Source organism: Thalassophryne amazonica, chromosome 1, assembly GCF_902500255.1.
Source record: "Thalassophryne amazonica chromosome 1, fThaAma1.1, whole genome shotgun sequence".
NCBI lineage: Eukaryota > Metazoa > Chordata > Actinopteri > Batrachoidiformes > Batrachoididae > Thalassophryne > Thalassophryne amazonica.
The window spans coordinates 116,192,213-116,208,808 of record NC_047103.1 but is presented as its reverse complement, the minus strand read 5'-3'; the positions used below and the strand labels follow the sequence as shown (position 1 = coordinate 116,208,808).

Genomic DNA, 16,596 nt, shown 5'->3' with positions numbered 1-16,596 from the left:
CCCCCCCCAAAAAAATACTGATTTTTCCATTTTTGCGCAAAAAACAACAACAAAAAAAAAAACAATCAAAATTTTGGAGACCTGTAACTCTAACTAGAAGAGATGGACCTTTTCTGATGACAGAATCTGAAAGCCTGGTCCCACATTACCTGGGCAAGCAAATTTCAGTCAGATATCTTTGCTTGTTTCAGAGATATTGGCATCCAAAAGCGGCTAGTGCAGAAACATACACAATTCACCAACAACCAGCAACCCTTTTTTAAAGGCCCGTAGTTCAGAAACTCTTAGGATTTTTCACCTAAAACCTTGTTCACTATACATGTAGCAGCACCAACACAATTATTTCAACCCAAATCTGAGTCAGTGACCATGGGCAATTTCTGGACTTTGTATGAGTTCATATGGAGTGACCCAACAAAGACAGATGCCTGTGGAACTCATACTGAACAACAGAGACTCTGCTTATGATTCTAGGTTCATTGAAACTTGTGGTCCTGTCTGATGTGCCATGGGCGTGGAGTTGGCTACCTGCCTGAAATAAAGTGAAGCAGTGTACGCGTTTGAATGAAGGGGCATCTACCTCAATTTAGAGTCACCAGTTCACCTAACCTGCATGTCTTTGAGCGTGGGAGGATACTTTTTGGATGCATTCTAAATTAGGGTTGGGATCAGGGTTGTGGACCATAATTCGTGGATCGGAATTTCCCGATCCATCCTGCAGGATTTTCCAGTACTGGAGAGAAGCCACATCTGTGAAACCTCTCTAGCACTGTTTTCACTGTTTACTGCTGAGCTGGAGGAGAGGAGGGGGAGGTTTCTGAGCTGAAGCGTACCACAGCCAAGACCTTAAAGCCACGGGTAACGGCAAATTTCCACACGGCTCTCGGGTTCAAATGGTCTGTGCCGCCAAGCACGGATTTTCCAAAAAATAGCTGAATTGTTACTGAAAAATCAGCCACTTCAATGTCCCAAGGCTGTGAAGCAGCAGCTCAGAACACAGCTGATGAGGACAGCTGAACAGAGATTCACTTTCTCTCTCTCCACTGAATCAGAAAAATCTCCATTAAAATCCTGATCCAGAGTTACTCGCATGAGCACTGCTGATTATACATTTAGAAATTTATGGTTTATTTTACAATTGAAAGGCTTTGTGTTTGCTCAGCAAGAAAACAGTGAGCGAAGGAGAGACAGAGAGAGAGGGACTTTTAGGACTTTTTTTCTTTCTTTTTTTTTGCTCCAACACAGAGAGACAGAGGGAGAGAGGACTTAATTTTAAATTTTTACTGTAACACTTGCTTTGACAATGTAAACATATGTTTTCCATGTCAATATAGGCCACCAGCTGAGTTCCATTTTTCGTTTGGTTCATTCACACTTCAAGTGGACTAAAAGTAAACATTTGTACTTTAAAGAACTGCTGAGATATAGCACAGGCAAAAAGTTTAACTCACAAATCCTGCCTGTTTTAAATTTTAGCCTGCTTTTATGCTGGACTATTTAGTCTGAGGTCGAGAGCAGTGATTTTGAATGTTGACCAATCAAAGCGCTTGTTTGCATCACATGGGTAGCACGGTGGCTTACTGGTTAGCACTGTTGCCTCACCACAAGAAGGTCATGAGATTGAGTCCCACCTGTGGCCTTTCTGTGTGGAGTTTGCATGTTCTCCTTGTGTTTGCGTGGGTTTCCTCCCGATACTCCAGTTTCCTCCCACATTTAAAGACATGCAGGTTAGGCGAATTGGAAACTTAAAAACTGTCCAGGTCTCCCTTGTAAAAGAGATCTCAAACTCAATGGGACTGGCCTGCTTAAATAAAGGTTAGATTAAATTAAATGTAATGATCTTCATCATGGCGGCGCCCATGGCAAGATGAAATGCATGCGATGGCATCACAAAAACTGTGTTTAAAGTGCTTTATGCACTTTAAACGTGTCACAAAAGGGAGGAGTTTTGCCTTTACTGCCGGTAGATGGAGTAAATATCAAAAATGTCCGCAGACATGGCTGGGGTTAGATGGTGAGTGCCATAGTGTTGCCCAGAGTCACAGTCTGAGCTGCATGCACCAAAACACATCCTTCCACGTGTGCATCATTTGCAAGAAGAAAGACAGATATATGAGAGTATCACATAAAAGAACAAAGTGTTGAGAAAGTGAATGCATGGACCCACGTTAGGGGCGTAAATGAGCGGTCAATAGGAATTCCAATACATTACAATTTATTATGTAAAAGTGCAAATAGGGTTCCAAATATGCAAAGTCCAATTAAGTAACAAATGGTGACACGTGGGCAGGCCCGAGGGTAGGAGACACCTATCCAGAGAAGAGCTGGGACCCACGTAGTTCCACCGCCAGCCGGAGGTCTGCAACACACCAGAACCACCAAGTCATGGTACCCCAGGTGGCCACCTCTCAAGGCTGTCGGACCGGTACTGCTGGCAGGAGCAAAAACAGATTAGGTGGGTGTGTGTACACCCAGCAAAAACACAGTAATCCTCCTGAGGGAATAAATCCAATAACTCCCAGAGTGCAGAGGAAAACTTGAGAATGTGCAGTGTCAATTGTAATACTTAGAAAATAAGAAGTGAAGAGTGGAGATGCCAGCTCCTCCAAACTTCCACAAACCCAGCTACAAGTATACAAAAGGTCACAACTGCAAAAGACTTCAGTAACAATGAATGTGCGTACGGCACAAAGAGGCTGAGTAGGTTTACCTGTATGGTAAGCTGATAACTCGGCAGAGTTATGGTGTCTTTCCCAGGCTTTTATGGTGATGATGATGAAGATGACAAACAGCTGATGACAGCTTAACGGTACGCACCTGGTGGTGCCAAAAGAGGCCAACAGGCCAGTGCGCCCTCTTCAGGGCAAAAAGGTGCCTGCATGGTAGGGCGCCATCTGGTGGTGGGCCAGCAGTACCTCCTCTTCAGCGGCCCACACAACACAAAGGACATCTTGATGCAGCTGAAACTTTGACAGCAGGTGAGTGGATTTCTGCAACATGATGTAGAAATGTAGACTGTAAACCTGAATTTCAACAGTGACTGATCAGAGAAAAATGCAGACTGTAACCTTTAATATTCACACAGGCCAGGAAAAAATGAGAGAAAATACACTTTGTGCATGTTGTGAAAATGCCAAGAAATACTGATTTTCTGAATAACGGTAGTGAACAGTCAGGGCCAGGTGGTTTGATGTTTCAATAAGTATAACAATAAAAAAAAAAAAAACTCAAAAAATTGTTGGGACAGTTTCAATGTATAATAGTAGTAAGCAGGGAATTAGTATTGTCATAATGCACCATTATTTAAATGCTTCAGTCAGAATACAAGAATATTGAAACTAAGTACTCCACTGTTTATTATACTGAAAATATATTTTTTAAAAAGGCATACAATGAGGGCAGCACGGTGGCTTTGTGGTTAGCACTGTTGCCTCACAGTGAGAAGGTCATGGGTTTGATTCCCACCTGTGGCCTTTCTGTGTGGAGTTTGCGTGTTCACATGGTGTTTGCGTGGGTTTTCTCTGGGTGCTCTGGCTTCTTCCCACATTCAAAAAACAAGCAGGTTTGGTGGACTGGAAACTTTAAATTGTCCGTAGGTGTGAGTGCGGGTGTGAATGTGTTTGTCTATATGTGGCCCTGTAACAGACTGGCGTTCTGTCCTGGGTGTACCCCACCTTGCGTTTTATGACTGCTGGGATAGGCTCCAGCCCCCCACGACCCTTAATTGGACTAAGTGGTTGAAGATAAGTGAGCATTACAATGATGGTCTTATTTTAATTGTTATGTATAGGTGATGTAAAAAAGCAAAAGACAAGAAACCCGTCAGGAATGTTAGAGACTGTTCTGAGAAAAAAAAAAATATTTGTCATCAGTCAATGAGTTATTTCCTTGCATATATACTGACCAGAGGAGGAGCTTACCAGTGCCTTTATTCAATTAGGTCATGAATTTACCCCCCTGAGTCACTGATTGACCGCCTTGAAACATTTGTCTGCTGCCTGTATGGGCAACCTCAGTCGGATGGAATCAACAAGGCAAGATACAAAATCTTCTGTTTTGCATTACCTTTGCCATGTGAACAAAGTTTACCTCCTGCAAAGGACACTCTGATTCAGTACACAAGGCGTTCCTCATACCAAGCTGCGATTTTTCGGCGCTCACTACAGCCTGTCATCAATACCCCGTCCCCTGTTGAATACGGATGGATTTTGTCAAACAATGAGCTGTCCATCAGATGGATGACAGAGCCCCCAGCTCCAGAATTTGTTCTGCAAGTTGTAAGCTGCAAATGTGCTGGAAGTTGCTGCGAAGGTTTGCAGTACAGCTGTTGCAAGTCAGGTTTGTCTTGCACCAATCTGTGTGCCTGTTTGAACATCACTGAAACCAGATCAAAGCAGCAGTTGCAAGAGGGTGATGACAGTGATGATGAGGATGATGTAGTGTTTGAGTAACAGACATCAAGAATTTTTTTTAAAGAAATCCAGAAATTCCAGATGCAACTTTTTTAAACATTTCTTTATCCCGAGAGCAACAATTCTACCATTGATTACTTTTCACTGTCCACTAGTAAGGCATTTCTTCTTCTCCAGCATTATACCAGGATTAATACTCAGAAGCATTTTTAATTTCATGATTGCTAAACCCCATATCTGTTGGAAGTTGATGACACATTACTGTAAAAACAGCAACATTGCTCTACAAGGTATCAACAATATAGGAGTCCATAGATGTGTAATGTGAAGCCATTATAAGGGTAGAGAAATTTAATTTCCATCTAAGTTCCATTTTTGTCAAGAAACTTTCATTATGAATTTTTTAACTGATCTCTGTGATATGTTTACTTATCCTTTGGTATATAGTTATATTATGTGTATATACTGTATATTGCATAATTAATATATTTATTTTTCCATGGTATAAATTAGAAATCAGATGTAGTCACAGGTAAGAAACCATTTTACAAACCTTCCTAGTTCATGACACTATGATAACCTTGCTCATAATGCAGTCCTAATAGGCAACATAAAGGGATCTGAGTGACCTACTTTAAATAGGTCTTTCAGAAAAATGGGCAGGATTTCACAGTTAAAACTTTAGGACACGTTTAGATACATTATTGGCTATTTAAAACCACATAGAAATTGTAGTCTCCCTGAGGTAGGAATGAAACTTGTTTTGTAGGCACATTTCCAGCCCTCAGCTTGCGGCCTAATAAAGCTCCATTGAAATTGAAAAGGAGAGAGAGAGAGAGAGAGATGTTTTTTCTCTTTTAAGTCAGCATCTGTCTTAGATGTACCTTCTGGCAAATTAGAACTGAACTTTCAGGTTTTTGTTTTAAGAAAATACTCCTCTAAACACTTCATCATGAAGCTGTATAACTGGGAATACAAAATACCCTCATAAAATCAACAATCATGATAATAAGCTCCGGTATCGGATTGGAAAAGTATCCGTATCCGCAGATATCCAACTTCAGGTATCAGGATCAGATCGGAAGTGAAAAAAATGTGGATCGATGCATTCCTACTGTAAATAAATGGACAAGTCTCAGTCTGTGTTTTGTGGCCATTCAAGTTTTGCTCATCTTTCCATATGAGATACTCGTTAATATCTGCATGCAGAGGAATCATTTGCTTGTTGCCAATATCTTGTTTTCCCAAACATTAGACAGTCGTAACAGATGGGGAATTGTCAGTGAAGTAAACCATCAATAATGACATATTCTTTCTTAACGGGCTTCTGTTCATCTTCTTTAGTTTGTACTATGGGGCATTTTATAGTGTGAGTGCACTGACACTTCCCAATTTTTTTGTATCCCCGTTTCTTGAAAAATTATTTCAAAACAATGATTTTCCAGCGCCTCACAGCGAGAAGGTTGTGGGTTCAATTCCTGTGGCCTTTCTGTGTGGAGTTTGCATGTTCTCCCCGTGTTTGCGTGGGTTTCCTCCGGGTGCTCCAGTTTCCTCCCACATCCACAGACATGCGGGTTAGGTGGATTTGAATCTTTATAATTGTCCGTAGGTGTGTCTGTGTTTGTTTGTCTATTTGTGGCCCTGCAACAGACTAGCATCCTGTCCTGGGTGTACCCCGCCTCGCGCTCTATGACTGCTGGGATAGGCTCCAGCCCCCCGCAACCCTTAATTGGACTAAGCGGTGTGACTAATGTGATGGATGGATGGATGGATTTTCCAGCGCGCAAAATCTTCAATATTTCCATTGCTGTCAGTGCTTATAATGTGTTATGGGCAGTGGTGAACTTTGACCCGGCTGAGCATGCACCACACGTGCTGAGATGCTGAATTGGCTTATTAAAATCAGTCTTCTTGCAAACAGTGTTACAGAAGAAATCTTGGAAAAGTGGTTCTTTGAACCCAGAATGTTTGATATCATCACACTAAAAATAATGATAAGAGGATATGGGTTTATCTTTTTTCCAGATTTGTGAAGATGTTTATGTGGTTCCAGACCACACAAGTCACAGAATCAATCAATCAATCAACTTGTTTCTTATATAGCGCCAAATCACAACAAACAGTTGCCCCAAGGCGCTCCACATTGCAAGGCAAGGCCATACAATAATTATGAAAAACCCCAACGGTCAAAACAACCCCCTATGAGCAAGCACTTGGCCACAGTGGGAAGGAAAAACTCCCTTTTAACAGGAAGAAACCTCCAGCAGAACCAGGCTCAGGGAGGGGCAGTCTTCTGCTGAGACTGGTTGGGGCTGAGGGAAAGAACCAGGAAAAAGAGATCGATCACTAATGATTAAATGCAGAGTGATGCATACGGAGCAAAAAGAGAAAGAAACAGTGCATCATGGGAACCCCCCCACAGTCTACGTCTAAAGCAACATAACCAAGGGATGGTCCAGGGTCACCCAATCCAGCCCTAACTATCTTAGCGAAAAGGAAAGTTTTAAGCCTAATCTTAAAAGTAGAGAGGGTATCTGTCTCCCTGATCTGAATTGGGAGCTGGTTCCACAGGAGAGGAGCCTGAAAGCTGAAGGCTCTGCCTCCCATTCTACTCTTACAAACCCTAGGAACTACAAGTAAGCCCGCAGTCTGAGAGCGAAGCGCTCTAATGGGGTAATATGGTACTACGAGGTCCCTAAGATAAGATGGGACCTGATTATTCAAAACCTTATAAGTAAGAAGAAGAATTTTAAATTCTATTCTAGCATTAACAGGAAGCCAATGAAGGGAGGCCAATACGGGTGAAATATGCTCTCTCCTTCTAGTCCCTGTCAGTACTCTAGCTGCAGCATTTTGAATTAACTGAAGGCTTTTCAGGGAACTTTTAGGACAACTTGATAATAATGAATTACAATAGTCCAGCCTAGAGGAAATAAATGCATGAATTAGTTTTTCAGCATCACTCTGAGACAAGACCTTTCTGATTTTAGAGATATTGCGTAAATGCAAAAAGGCAGTCCTACATATTTGTTTAATATGCGCTTTGAATGACATATCCTGATCAAAAATAACTCCAAGATTTCTCACAGTATTACCAGAGATCAGTGAAATGCCATCCAGAGTAACGATCTGGTTAGACACCATGCTTCTAAGATTTGTGGGGCCAAGTACAATAACTTCAGTTTTATCTGAGTTTAAAAGCAGGAAATTAGAGGTCATCCATGTCTTTATGTCTGTAAGACAATCCTGCAGTTTAGCTAATTGGTGTGTATCCTCTGGCTTCATGGATAGATAAAGCTGGGTATCATCTGCGTAACAATGAAAATTTAAGCAATACCGTCTAATAATACTGCCCAAGGGAAGCATGTATAAAGTGAATAAAATTGGTCCTAGCATAGAACCTTGTGGAACTCCATAATTAACTTTAGTCTGTGAAGAAGATTCCCCATTTACATGAACAAACTGTAATCTATTAGACAAATATGATTCAAACCACCGCAGCGCAATGCCTTTAATACCTATGACATGCTCTAATCTCTGTAATAAAATTTTATGGTCAACAGTATCAAAAGCAGCACTGAGGTCCAACAGAACAAGCACAGAGATAAGTCCACTGTCCGAAGCCATAAGAAGATCATTTGTAACCTTCACTAATGCTGTTTCTGTACTATGATGAATTCTAAAACCTGACTGAAACTCTTCAAATAGACCATTCCTCTGCAGGTGATCAGTTAGCTGTTTTACAACTACCCTCTCAAGAATCTTTGAGAGAAAAGGAAGGTTGGAGATTGGCCTATAATTAGCTAAGATAGCTGGGTCAAGTGATGGCTTTTTAAGTAATGGTTTAATTACTGCCACCTTAAAGGCCTGTGGTACATAACCAACTAACAAAGATAGATTGATCATATTTAAGATTGAAGCATTAAATAATGGTAGGACTTCCTTGAGCAGCCTGGCAGGAATGGGGTCTAATAAGCATGTTGATGGTTTGGATGAAGTAACTAATGAAAATAACTCAGACAGAACAATCGGAGAGAAAGAGTCTAACCAAATACCGGCATCACTGAAAGCAGCCAAAGATAACGATACATCTTTGGGATGGTTATGAGTAATTTTTTCTCTAATAGTCAAAATTTTGTTAGCAAAGAAAGTCATGAAGTCATTACTAGTTAAAGTTAATGGAATACTCAGCTCAATAGAGCTCTGACTCTTTGTCAGCCTGGCTACAGTGCTGAAAAGAAACCTGGGGTTGTTCTTATTTTCTTCAATTAGTGATGAGTAGAAAGATGTCCTAGCTTCACGAAGGGCTTTCTTATAGAGCAACAAACTCTTTTTCCAGGCTAAGTGAAGATCTTCTAAATTAGTGAGACGCCATTTCCTCTCCAACTTACGGGTTATCTGCTTTAAGCTACGAGTTTGTGAGTTATACCACGGAGTCAGACACTTCTGATTTAAAGCTCTCTTTTTCAGAGGAGCTACAGCATCCAAAGTTGTCTTCAATGAGGATGTAAAACTATTGACAAGATACTCTAACTCCCTTACAGAGTTTAGGTAGCTACTCTGCTCTGTGTTGGTATATGACATTAGAGAACATAAAGAAGGAATCATATCCTTAAACCTAGTTACAGCGCTTTCTGAAAGACTTCTAGTGTAATGAAACTTATTCCCCACTGCAGGGTAGTCCATCAGGGTAAATGTAAATGTTATTAAAAAATGATCAGACAAAAGGGAGTTTTCAGGGAATACTGTTAAGTCTTCTATTTCCATACCATAAGTCAGAACAAGATCTAAAATATGATTAAAGTGGTGGGTGGACTCATTTACTTTTTGAGCAAAGCCGATAGAGTCTAATAATAGATTAAATGCAGTGTTGAGGCTGTCATTCTCAGCATCTGTGTGGATGTTAAAATCGCCCACTATAATTATCTTATCTGAGCTAAGCACTAAGTCAGACAAAAGGTCTGAAAATTCACAGAGAAACTCACAGTAACGACCAGGTGGACGATAGATAATAACAAATAAAACTGGTTTTTGGGACTTCCAATTTGGATGGACAAGACTAAGAGACAAGCTTTCAAATGAATTAAAGCTCTGTCTAGGTTTTTGATTAATTAATAAGCTGGAATGGAAGATTGCTGCTAATCCTCCGCCCCGGCCCGTGCTACGAGCATTCTGACAGTTAGTGTGACTCGGGGGTGTTGACTCATTTAAACTAACATATTCATCCTGCTGTAACCAAGTTTCTGTTAGGCAGAATAAATCAATACGTTGATCAATTATTATATCATTTACCAACAGGGACTTAGAAGAAAGAGACCTAATGTTTAATAGACCACATTTAACTGTTTTAGTCTGTGGTGCAATTGAAGGTGCTATATTATTTTTTCTTTTTGAATTTTTATGCTTAAATAGATTTTTGCTAGTTATTGGTGGTCTGGGAGCAGGCACCGTCTCTACGGGGATGGGGTAATAAGGGGATGGCAGGGGGAGAGAAGCTGCAGAGAGGTGTATAAGACCACAGCTCTGCCTCCTGGTCCCAACGCTAGACAGTCACAGTTTGGAGGATCCCAAAAAATTGGCCAGATTTCTAGAAATGAGAGCTGCTCCCTCTAAAGTGGGATGGATGCCGTCTCTCCTAACAAGACCAGGTTTTCCCCAGAAGCTTTGCCAATTATCAATGAAGCCCACCTCATTTTTTGGACACCACTCAGACAGCCAGCAATTCAAGGAGAACATGCGGCTAAACATGTCACTCCCGGTCTGATTGGGGAGGGGCCCAGAGAAAACAACAGAGTCCGACATTGTTTTTGCAAAGTTACACACCGATTCAATGTTAATTTTAGTGACCTCCGATTGGCGTAACCGAGTGTCATTACTGCCGACGTGAATTACAATCTTACCAAATTTACGCTTAGCCTTAGCCAGCAATTTCAAATGTCCTTCGATGTCGCCTGCTCTGGCCCCCGGAAGACAATTGACAATGGTTGCTGGTGTCGCTAACTTCACATTTCTCAAAACAGAGTCGCCAATAACCAGAGTTTGATCCTCGGCGAGTGTATCGTCGAGTGGGGAAAAACGGTTAGAGATGTGAACGGGTTGACGGTGTACACGGGGCTTCTGTTTAGGGCTACGCTTCCTCCTCACAGTCACCCAGTCAGCCTGCCTTCCCGACTGCACGGGGTCTGCCAGGGGGGAACTAACGGCGGCTAAGCTACCTTGGTCCGCACCGACTACAGGGGCCTGGCTAGCTGTAGAATTTTCCACGGTGCGGAGCCGAGCCTCCAATTCGCCCAGCCTGGCCTCCAAAGCTACGAATAAGCTGCACTTACTACAAGTACCGTTACTGCTAAAAGAGGCCGAGGAATAACTAAACATTTCACACCCAGAGCAGAAAAGTACGGGAGAGACAGGAGAAGCCGCCATGCTAAAACGGCTAAGAGCTAGTAGCTACGCTAAGCTAGCGGATTCCCAAACAGGGAATCCGACACTAGACAGGCTGTGGAGCAGCACAGGTAACGAAGAACAACAGTGCTAAAATAAAATAAAAATCCACTAGACAGGCTGTGGAGCAGCACAGGTAACGCACAACAACAGTGCTAAAAAATAAAATAAAATTAAAAAAAATCCACTGGACAGGCTGTGGAGCAGCACAGGCAACGCACGACAACAGTGCTAAAACAAAATAAAAATCCACTAGACAGGCTGTGGAGCAGCACAGGTAACGCACGACAACAGTGCTAAATAAAAATCCACTGGACAGGCTGTGGAGCAGCACAGGTAACGCACGACAACAGTGCTAAAAAAAAAAAATAAAAAATAAAAATCAAAATCCACTGGACAGGCTGTGGAGCAGCACAGGTAACGCACGACAACGGTGCCAAAACAAAACAAAAAACCACTAGACAGGCTGTGGAGCAGCACAGGTAACGCACGACAACAGTGGTAAAAAATAAAATAAAAATCCACTGGACAGGCTGTGGAGCAGCACAGGTAACGCACGACAACAGTGCTAAAAAATAAAATAAAAATCCACTGGACAGGCTGTGGAGCAGCACAGGTAACGCACGACAACAGTGCTAAAAAAAAAAAATAAAATAAAAATCCACTGGACAGGCTGTGGAGCAGCACAGGTAACACACGACAACAGTGGTAAAAAATAAAATAGAAATCCACTGGACAGGCTGTGGAGCAGCACAGGTAACACACGACAACAGTGGTAAAAAATAAAATAGAAATCCACTGGACAGGCTGTGGAGCAGCACAGGTAACGCACGACAACAGTGCTAAAAAAAAAATAAAATAAAAATCCACTGGACAGGCTGTGGAGCAGCACAGGTAACACACGACAACAGTGGTAAAAAATAAAATAGAAATCCACTGGACAGGCTGTGGAGCAGCACAGGTAACACACGACAACAGTGGTAAAAAATAAAATAGAAATCCACTGGACAGGCTGTGGAGCAGCACAGGTAACGCACGACAACAGTGCTAAAAAAAAATTTTTAAAAAAAATAAAAATCAAAATCCACTGGACAAGCACAGGTAACGCACGACAACGGTGCCAAAACAAAACAAAAAACCACTAGACAGGCTGTGGAGCAGCACAGGTAACGCACGACAACAGTGGTAAAAAATAAAATAAAAATCCACTGGACAGGCTGTGGAGCAGCACAGGTAACGCACGACAACAGTGCTAAAAAAAAAAATTTAAAAAAAAATAAAAATCAAAATCCACTGGACAAGCACAGGTAACGCACGACAACGGTGCCAAAACAAAACAAAAAACCACTAGACAGGCTGTGGAGCAGCACAGGTAACGCACGACAACAGTGGTAAAAAATAAAATAAAAATCCACTGGACAGGCTGTGGAGCAGCACAGGTAACGCACGACAACAGTGCTAAAAAATAAAATAAAAATCCACTGGACAGGCTGTGGAGCAGCACAGGTAACGCACGACAACAGTGCTAAAAAAAAAAATAAAATAAAAATCCACTGGACAGGCTGTGGAGCAGCACAGGTAACACACGACAACAGTGGTAAAAAATAAAATAGAAATCCACTGGACAGGCTGTGGAGCAGCACAGGTAACACACGACAACAGTGGTAAAAAATAAAATAGAAATCCACTGGACAGGCTGTGGAGCAGCACAGGTAACGCACGACAACAGTGCTAAAAAAAAAAATTTAAAAAAAAATAAAAATCAAAATCCACTGGACAAGCACAGGTAACGCACGACAACGGTGCCAAAACAAAACAAAAAACCACTAGACAGGCTGTGGAGCAGCACAGGTAACGCACGACAACAGTGGTAAAAAATAAAATAAAAATCCACTGGACAGGCTGTGGAGCAGCACAGGTAACGCACGACAACAGTGCTAAAAAATAAAATAAAAATCCACTGGACAGGCTGTGGAGCAGCACAGGTAACGCACGACAACAGTGCTAAAAAAAAATAAAATAAAAATCCACTGGACAGGCTGTGGAGCAGCACAGGTAACACACGACAACAGTGGTAAAAAATAAAATAAAAATCCACTGGACAGGCTGTGGAACAGCACAGGTAACACACGACAACAGTGGTAAAAAATAAAATAAAAATCCACTAGACAGGCTGTGGAGCAGCACAGGTAACACACGACAACAGTGCTAAAAAAAATAAAATAAAAATCAAAATCCACTGGACAGGCTGTGGAGCAGCACAGGTAAAAATCCACTGAACAGGCTGTGGAGCAGCACAGGTAACACACGACAACAGTGCTAAAAAATAAAATAAAAATCCACTGGACAGGCTGTGGAGCAGCACAGGTAACACACGACAACAGTGCCAAAAAACAAAACAAAAATCCACTGGACAGGCTGTGGAGCAGCACAGGTAACGCACGACAACAGTGCCAAAAAACAAAACAAAAATCCACTGAACAGGCTGTGGAGCAGCACAGGTAACGCACGACAACAGTGCTACAAAATAAAATAAAAATCCACTGAACAGGCTGTGGAGCAGCACAGGTAACACACGACAACAGTGCTAAAATAAAATAAAAATCCACTGAACAGGCTGTGGAGCAGCACAGGTAACGCACGACAACAGTGCTAAAAAATAAAATAAAAATCCACTGAACAGGCTGTGGAGCAGCACAGGTAACACACGACAACAGTGCTACAAAATAAAATAAAAATCCACTGAACAGGCTGTGGAGCAGCACAGGTAACACACGACAACAGTGCTAAAATAAAATAAAAATCCACTAGGCAGGCTGTGGAGCAGCACAGGTAACACATGACAACAATGCTAAAAAATAAAATAAAAATCCACTGGACAGGCTGTGGAGCAGCACAGGTAACACACAACAACAGTGCTAAAATAAAATAAAAATCCACTGAACAGGCTGTGGAGCAGCACAGGTAACGCACGACAACAGCGCTAAAATAAAATAAAAATCCACTGGACAGGCTGTGGAGCAGCACAGGTAACACACAACAACAGTGCTAAAATAAAATAAAAATCCACTGGACAGGCTGTGGAGCAGCACAGGTAACGCACGACAACAGCGCTAAAATAAAATAAAAATCCACTAGGCAGGCTGTGGAGCAGCACGACAACAGTGCTAAAAAATAAAAACGAAAGCGTTAGCAAGCTAGTTAGCTTGCCAACGCTGATGAAGGTTAGCTGATAAAAGTGCTCCGTCGCGATGCTTCGACCGTTAGAGGTCTTCTTTAGGCGTTGGAGCACGGTGAAAAAGTAAAAAAAAGTAAAAAGTCTTGAAAAAGACTGTTAATTCAAAGAACTCAAACAGCTCAGTTCAAACAGCTAACAGATACAGCAGAACACAGAAGGGGTCAATCTTTGACAATTTATCATTTAAAGCATGTATGGTAATAAATGAAATATTGAGATGCAGAGTCCTGTGCTGAGCAAAGCATAAATCTACATTATTACCTCCACTGTTTTATAATTAATGAAAATATTTTTCTCAAATATCAGAATGATGCATACTACTTTGTACTGCAGTTAAAATAACCAGAACCACTGATTGGACTTTTCTGCTATCAAGCATATTATCAGACTCATTTTGAGGTTTTGATGGTACAGGAGTGGTACTCAGAGAAAATGAAGAATCCAGTCCAATCATGTGGGTCTGCAGTGCTGGACAGACACCAAGTCAGTTTGATCACATCTGTAAATGTAAATCATGCTGCTGCTTACTGTGTTTGTCCAGAGTGAAATCCTGTACACGTAATAACCTCACAGGATAACACTGCTTTGTTTTATGTCCTTGTTTAGTGCTTGGTGTTTGAAGATGCTCCCAATGGTGTAAAGGCAGCTCTGGCTGCAGGGATGCAAACGGTGATGATTCCTGACAACAACCTGGACCCTAGCCTTACCCAGGAGGCCACACTGCTACTGAAGAGCATGGAAGAATTTCAGCCTGAGCTCTTTGGCCTGCCTGCATATGAGTGAGCCCTCAAACCCGGAATCACTCCTGTTAACTGAGTTTTTGACAAATATCTCAGTCTTAGAATAGAGCTAGAGACAGACTGAACTACACTGACTCGTTTTCTGATCTTTTAAGCAAATATTGAATGTGTTCGTTACAATTAATGGCACTTAAATGTTATGTCACATCATCAATAGTGTGCTGGCATATAGGCTATTGTAATTTTACCCAACTCTTCTGAATTATTTTTCTGAATATTTATATCACATTCAAATATTTTGATTGTTTCATCTCTCAGTGCATTATTTTTTCCCACACTGTGTGCACATATGAAAAAAAATGTAACACCTTAGACCCATTCTGTACCTGGATTAGTGTGTACTGTTTTGTTAATGCTGATAATGTATGTGTGTGTGCATGCTTGATGTGCGTGCCCTGTCACAGAGTAAGAGGTTTAAATAAATGATAGTAAATTTTGTGCCATTTAAATATTGTGTGCCACCTTTTTTTTTATATGTTCTTGTCAGCTTAGCGAGGCACCACACTAGAGAACCTCAGCTCAAATCCTCTTCCCACGGCCATTCTTATAAATGAGATTGTTAATACAGTGGACACAAAGGTTGTGACAGTTCCCCACTAATAATGACACATGGCATGTCACTGCTGTTTGAATTTGAGCATTATACTCTCATTTACTACCAGGGGTGGTGGCCAAGTGGTTAGTGCACTTTGTTTCAGTACAGACGGTTCTCTGCTCAAACCTCACCCATCCTGCATTGCTCCATGTAATGTGCAGTGGGTCATGAAGGGCATCTGGTGTAAAATTTGTGCCAAATCAACATGTAGCTCCACCTTGGATCTGCTGTGGTGACTCCAATTGAAAACAAGGGGGCAGCTGAAGGGATGTTTTTAATTGTGGTTCTCTTACTCCAGTGTCTTTTTCAGTTTATGTTGTCCGTTTTGATTTTTCTGACTGACTTTTGCACTTACATGTGGTTGGCATGGTATGATGATTATTTATATATTTAATTTGCTGGCCATTTTCTGCCACCCTGCCCTTTTTGTAGCTTTTGTGGTATTACTTTTAATGTGACTCATCTCCTTACATCCCTCATAGTTATGGAGTTAAATTTGTCTCATTAATACATGCAAATGCACAGAGGGTCATTTACAAATATCCATTGATTTGTACACATGCTTTGTGATCCACAAACACAAATTTCTGATTTGTTTCTGATTTGTAAAATTTCTGATTTTTACAAATAAATATGTATTTGTAAATACATTGTTTTTCATTTGTAAAAAAAAGCATTTGCAAAACTGAAAGTTTTGTTTGTGAAGTGTGATTCAGCATTTGTGGATCACTGATTACACAGTCATCACTTTCCACAGTTATGCGATATGCGACACATTCTCAACGCAAAACTGCACAAAACCACAAACAGCTCACGATTCACACAAAGCAACATTGTCATACCTGCAAATGCACAGGGGGCGATTTACAAATATTCCTAAATTGGTACATGTTTTGTGATCCACAAACATAAATTTCTGATTTGTAACGTGTGTTGGTTTTTACAAAAATTTGTAATATATTGTTTCTTCATTTGTTAAAAAAAGCATTTGCAAGACTGAAAATTCTGTTTGGGAAGTGTGATTCAGCATTTGTGGATCACCAATTACACATATGCAATACTGAGACATTCTGAGCACAAAACTACAATTGAGTTTCACAAATATATGTC

General features: G+C 41.2%; 1 protein-coding gene across 1 annotated transcript in view; it reads left to right on the top strand.

Annotated features, from left to right (window-relative positions):
* The window catches only part of pudp (pseudouridine 5'-phosphatase), a 155,048-nt gene extending 139,708 nt beyond the window's left edge, over nt 1–15,340 (top strand). The window contains exon 4 of the mRNA XM_034173581.1: nt 14,698–15,340. Within this exon, the coding sequence (XP_034029472.1) occupies nt 14,698–14,874 (177 nt within the window). The 3' untranslated portion in view covers nt 14,875–15,340. The remainder of the gene's footprint in view (nt 1–14,697) is intronic.
* The last annotated feature ends 1,256 nt before the right edge of the window (nt 15,341–16,596 follow it).